The 6716-nt window shown below is 41.3% G+C and overlaps 1 protein-coding gene across 5 annotated transcripts in view; it reads right to left on the bottom strand.

The window, feature by feature from the left end:
• The window catches only part of ATP11A (ATPase phospholipid transporting 11A), a 127709-nt gene that overhangs the window by 11076 nt on the left and 109917 nt on the right, over positions 1–6716 (bottom strand). For all 5 annotated transcript variants that reach the window (XR_007889336.1, XM_051617655.1, XM_051617669.1 and 2 more), the window contains 2 exons: positions 696–761; positions 287–390 (listed from right to left, as the gene is read on the bottom strand). Coding sequence is in view for 4 of the 5 variants with exons in the window: in XM_051617655.1 (XP_051473615.1) it covers positions 287–390; positions 696–761 (170 nt within the window). In the remaining variant the exon portion in view is untranslated. The remainder of the gene's footprint in view (positions 1–286; positions 391–695; positions 762–6716) is intronic.

Genomic DNA, 6716 nt, shown 5'->3' with positions numbered 1-6716 from the left:
TTTCAACTTTCCAGTTTGTGGGACTTCACCGATCCCAGATTTCTCAAAAAGAGATCTAAAAATTCACTGACTAGAGAGAACTGCCTTACTCTCATGTTCCATGCCATAGGAATACCATGCAGTCCTCCCTCCCAAGCTCTTAAAAAACTCCCAATTGGGAGTTCTGGAATACCTAAAAGCTAAATTTAATTCTGTCTGGGACAAAAAAGTGAAATATGTAACAACTCAGTAACAACTGTTTCTGAAAAAAAACCATTTGCGATGCAATATATATTCGGGTTCATACCAAATGATTCCTCCCCAGAGCAGAGAAAAGATCATGTAGAAGACCAGTGATCCCCAGATCATGAAGTGATTTATCCACGTCCAATAGTGTGTATCTAGTGCAAGCTGAAAAAAACCAAATGAGAATAACTGGTGTTATTACTATCTGGAAGCAACAGAAAGCTCAGCAGAAGTTGGAAAATAGCACCCTTTGAAAAAAGGGTGTATTCTGTATTCTATACAGAATTAGATTTTAAATGTTTTCTAATTTTGAGCACAGTTAAGAAGGCACAGATAGCAACATCTGTATTTAAGCTAATTAAAATTATTACGACCAATGTATGGTCATACAGAGAAACCAATTTAAGTAAGCAGCAATTACAAAACAAACTCTAAGAAAGTCTCAGTGGATAAAATACTGCATATCTTACCTTCAATGTAACTGTGAATACAAGCACAGTAAACACCAGTGTTCCAAAGGTCCAGTTTCCAAACATCTAGAAAAAATGGTTCCAAGCAGTTATAGGTAATACCATCCACTACTTTATGAATTGTCCAGAATAAACCTATTAGGTCTATGTATTGCTTTGTATCAGGAATTAACAAGTAAACAAAACCACTGGATTTTTACATGATCTATCCAGTGCAAAGTCTTTTAGCTTCTTGCCCACAATCAATGCACTCAACCTCAAGCTCACAGGTATGTTTCTTAACAACAATTAAGTCTAGCACTGTTAACAAATCACTGAGATTTACAAACAAACTGCAGTAACTTAATCAATTTTCTTGGACATGATCTCTTCTCTGATCTCTCTTCTCTGCTGTCCTTGATATCCCACAATTTCTTGGAGGTTCAACAGCATGTTATACAGATGAGTAACAGAACAAGAAAGAATGTGATAACCATCAAAGCTATGTAAGAACACAGATGTTCTACATATATTTTAAGATATTACACTTCTGAATTGTCGCTAATTTTCTTCTCATCTGCATAATGAAATAAAAACACTTCAGGGTATTGCACCCATGAAAGACAAGAGTACCCCAAAGAGCTGAATGATTTTGAGACAACTGCTGAGATCTCATGAACTCTCTTCTGCAGGAAGATACAAAATTTCAACAGAAGACCAAGCTGGCCAAGTGGGACATTTCTCAATGAACAAAAGGGCGAAATGGGAGCACACAAGATATGACAATATGGGCAGGCATGCCACAGAAGGGTAGCATAAAAGCAGTATTTGGGTAAAGAGGAACAAAATCACAGATGAAGCCCAGCTCCAATAAAGATTAGTGAGGGGTGTTGAGGGTGACAAAAAGGTTAGTTACAGATATACTTATTTCAAGGGGAAAATATAACTCAACTGACAGAGTAGTAAGACAATCTAGTGGAAGGTATTAAAAAAAATGTTTAAGTTTTCAATACTCTGGATATTAGTCTTCATGAGCAAAACCTGCTCCTTACACTTAACAGCAAAGCTTGGGATGGAAAAGAGCACTCAACAATGTGGAACATCATGCCCAGTTTTAGGCCCCTCAATTCAGGAGACGTGTGAAAAAGACTGGAAAGGATCAAGTGGCAGGCAACCAAGGTGGTTGGCAGTCTGTGGTTCTCCTGTGAAGAGAAGCTGAAGGACTGATTTAGTCTGGCAGAGGGGAGGTTAAGATATAACCTAAAAGCTGCCCACAAATATTTGAAGAACAACTACAAAGATGAAGAACTGGAAGAGACCTCTCTTCAGCAACATGAAAAATTTTGCTTAGGTATTAGGAAAAATTTTTTTCACCATGAAGGCAGAAAAACATTGAAACAGGTTGCCCAGGAAGGTAATGGAATCTCCATCATCAGGGATAGTCAAAACTTGAAAAAGACTACCCGAAACTTTGAGAAACTTTATTTCAAATAGCCCAGCACAAAGAACAGAGTTGAACTGAATCATCTCCAGGGTCCCTTGTCATGTAAATTATTCTATATGAGCTTGCCTAATATCAGATGACAGGGATTCTCCAAGGGCAAGTGATCACAGGAATGTGCTGCCGTGGGACAAACTCTGAATGGAGAGTACAGCCACTCACAAGACAGAAATCTGTATGAAACTAGGCTGAAATAATCTGATGAACTAGGAATGGAAAATAATTTAAAAAATAAACAAATGACTGTTTGAATGATTCATTATTCTGAGTAACCATTTCATTACTTTAAAATGTGAATCATAGAATCCTAGGGGTTGGAAGGGACCTCGAAAGATCATCTAGTCCAACCCCCCCTGCCAGAGCAGCGTCACCTAGAGTACATCACACAGGAACGCATCCAGGTGGGTTCTGAATGTCTCCAGTGAAGGAGACTCCACAACCTCCCTGGGCAGCCTGTTCCAGTACTCTGTCACTCTCACAGTAAAAATTTTTTTTCGGATATTCACCTTGAACCTCCTGTGCTCCAATTTGTATCCATTACTCCTTGTCCTATCACTGGTCATCACTGAGAAAAGCCTAACTCCATCTCCCTGACACTCACCCCTTACATATTTGTAAACATTGATGAGGTCACCCCTCAGCCTCCTTTTCTCCAAGCTAAAGAGACCCAGCTCCCTCAACCTTTCCTCATAAGGGAGATGTTCCACTCCCTTAATCATCTTAGTAGCTCTGCGCTGGACTCTCTCAAGCAGTTGCCTGTCCTTCTTGAACTGAAGGGCCCAGAACTGGACACAATACTCCAGATGCGGCCTCACCAATGCAGAATAGAGGAGGAGGAGAACCTCTCTTGACCGACTAACCACACCCTTTCTAATGCATCCCAGGATGCCATTGGCCTTCTTGGCCACAAGGGCACATTGCTGGCTCATGGTCATCCTCCTGTCTACCAGGACCCCCAGGTCTCTTTCACCTACACTACTCTCCAGCAGGTCAGCCCCCAACCTATACTGGGACATCGTGTTGTTCTTCCCCAAATGCAAAACTCTACACTTCCCCTTGTTGAATTTCATCATGTTTCTCCCCGCCCAGCTCTCTCTCTCTCTCTCTGTCTAAGTCTCTCTGAATGTCAGCACAGCCTCCTGGTGTGTCAGCCACTCCTCCCAGCTTAGTGTCATCAGCAAAGTTGCTGAGGGTACATTCTATACCCTCATCCAGGTCGTTGATGAAGATGTTGAACAACACCGGTCCCAGTACCGACCCCTGAGGGACTCCACTGGTCACACACCTCCAACCAGATTCTGCCCCATTGACTACAACTCTGACTCCTTCCCATCAACCAGTTCCTAATCCACCTCACTACCTGATCACCAAACCCATACCTGATCAACTTATCTACAAGGATGCTGTGGGAGACGGTGTCAAATGCTTTACTGAAATCAAGATAAACCACATCTACTGCTCTACCATCATCTATCCACCTAGTAATTTCCTCATAGAAGGCTATGAGGTTAGTCAAACATGATTTACCCTTGATAAAACCATGCTGACTGCTCCTGATGACCCCCATGTCCTTGATATGCCTAGAGATAGTGACAAGAACAAGTTGTTCCATCACCTTTCCAGGGATGGAGGTGAGGCTGACCGGTCTATAGTTACCCGGGTCCTCCTTCTTGCCCTTCTTGTAGACTGGAGTGACATTTGCTATCCTCCAGTCCTCAGGCACCTCTCCTGTTACCCATGACTTACTGAAGATGATGGAGAGTGGCCTAGCAATGACCTCCGCCAGCTCCCTCAGCACCCTTGGATGCATTTCATCCGGACCCATCGATTTGTGGATGTCCAGATTACTCAACTGATCCCTAACCCAATCCTCATCTACTATGTCCTCACCTATCTTGACTACTTCTGGGGCTATATGAATCTGGGGCTCATGGGGAAATCCTGCAGGAGTAAAGACAGAGGCAAAGAAGGTGTTCAGCACCTCTGCCTTCTTTATATCCTCTGTCACCAGGGCTCCCACCTCATTCCTCAGTGGGCCAATATTGCCTCTAGTGTTAGTTTTGTTAGCTATGTATTTGAAAAAGCTCTTTCTATTATCCTTAACCTGACTTGCAAGGTTAAGTTCCAAGGAGGCCTTAGCTTTCCTAATTGCCTCCCTACATTCTCTGACAACATTCCTATATTCCTCCCAAGTGACCAGCCCCTCCTTCCATGATCTAGATTTTCCTTTTCCACTTAAGTTTGCCCAGCAGTTCCTTTTTTAACCATGCTGGTCTCCTAGCTCCCTTACTAGATTTCCTAACCCTTGGGATGCTCTGATCCTGTGCTTGCAAGAAGTGGTCCTTGAATCCCTTAACAGTTGATTGAGGAGGCCAAAGTTTGCCTTGTGGAAGTCCAGGGTTCTGGTCCTACTGGGTATTCTGTTCCTTCCACACAGGATCCTGAACTCCACCATCTCGTGGTCACTGCAGCCAAGGTTGCCATTGACCACCACTGCTTCAATAAGGCCCTCCTTGTTGGTTAGTACAAGATCCAGCAGCGCTCCTCTTCTAGTCGGCTTGTCCACCATTTGCATTAAGAAGCTGTCATCAATGCACTGGAGGAACCTCCTAGACTGTGAAAGGCTGGCTGTGTGAGTCTTCCAGCAAATATCGGGGTAGTTAAAATCTCCCATGAGGACTAGGGACTGCAGTTGTGAGGCTACTGTCAGCTGCCTGTAGAAAGCCTCATCAACCTCCCTGCCTTGGTCAGGAGGTCTGTAGTAGACCCCCACAACTGTATCACCCACACCAGCCTGCCCCTTAATTCTTACCCACAGACTTTCCACTTGCCCCTCATCAGCCCCTACACAAAACTCAATACATTCTAGTTGCTCTCTCACATAAAGAGCAACTCCACCACCTCGCTTCCCCGCCCTATCTTTCCTAAAAAGTACATAACCATCCATGGCCACAAGTGTACATAACCAAGTGTACAGAACACAGAAAACATTCAGCACTTCAACATTTTCCTTAAGATATATAAACATTTTATAGGGTCATGCCATTAATACAATATTTTGTGTGCCCTAAAAAAATAAAAATCAGCTAGAACTGGGCAAAAATCTGTTTCAGGAGCTTCAAATTACGCCATTTACCAGCTTTCTTTTTCCAGTTACATTTTAGAATATCTTCATGTCTTATTTTGCATCTAAGTTTCTGTATACTGAACAGACATGTTCATATTTCCAATAAAAGCCACTAGATTAAAATAGTTGAAACAATGTTCCCCTGTCTCTGTTTGTCAGGCTAGATAAAAAGCATCAGGGTACAACTAAACCCTTCACCTGCCCAACTTTTTGGCTCAAAAAACAAGGTCATATTACAGGGACACTAGACTCCATAAGGCTGCTAATTTGATGCAGAGAAAGGTAAGCAGACCAATATGGAATAGAGTGAGTTACAAAAACAAGGTGTTTTCAGCATTGACTATTTCAAGATAATACTCATGTCTTCAAGCTGTGAATCACTCTTTTTAAAATCTGTTTGTTAGCATCTAGTTTATTAACAACTATTTTTCTGTGCTCTGCTCCCAGCCTACCCAAGACTTCCCCTCCTTCTGTGACTGTCCTTCTTGATCCAGTTTCATGTTCCAGTTTGTCATTCTACTCATTTCTCTTCCTTCCTGCTGGTTAGCATTTCCCATTCTGTTATTCCTTTTAAGCTAGTTTCTCACACCTATCTCTGAACCCAGCTTCACATTTATATTTAATCCACCCTGCATCGAATGTTAAAATAAAATCCACACAAGTAATACATTTTATTATAAGGGTAAACAAAGACAAAATTTACAATCTGCAATTAATTATATGGTGCTTTCTCTTCTTCTCCTCACCTTCCTTGTGTAGTTAGTCTCTAACTATGTTTTTCAACACCAACCATGATGTCATATCCAAAGGGGAACACCACACACGAATAACAACAATTAATACAATTAGCATCTTAGTTTTGTTTACCCTGAAATTATTGAGGTAGGCATTTAAGAAGTAAACCTCAGTGATTAAAAGTATCCTAGTAGCATCACTCTATGGCATACAAACATTTTCAAACAAACTTCTGAATTCTGAGAAACATCCCAGGGGGATTGTTTGGAAGAAAGCTCAACGGTATGTAAATTTTAGTCTGATGCAGGCATCAATCTAACTGAAAGACATTCACTTTCTTCACTTTTTACTAGTTTTGCAACAACAGTGATTAGTTCATTTCTGGAGGGAAAGAGGAATTAAAAATTTTTGTTTCAACACCCATTTTAACAATTTGCAACCTAGCTTGAATCATCTTATATAATTTATGGCATTAATGTTACTTTCAGCCATTTTATCCCCTTTCCTGAGTTCTGCCTATTCCCTGATCCATAATGACATATTCTTGCAGTAAACCTTTCAAATCTTCTACTTTTTCATGGACTTTTTTCAGATGTGACCATAATTTGAATACTTGGAAATAACCATCAACACCAATTAGAATTAATGTATGTGTGAACTCACGTGTATCTCTGACTAT

This window comes from Apus apus, chromosome 1 (assembly GCF_020740795.1).
Source record: "Apus apus isolate bApuApu2 chromosome 1, bApuApu2.pri.cur, whole genome shotgun sequence".
Classification (NCBI taxonomy): domain Eukaryota; kingdom Metazoa; phylum Chordata; class Aves; order Apodiformes; family Apodidae; genus Apus; species Apus apus.
Note: the sequence above shows the minus strand (reverse complement) of the source record. Positions and strands in the feature narration are given on the sequence as shown.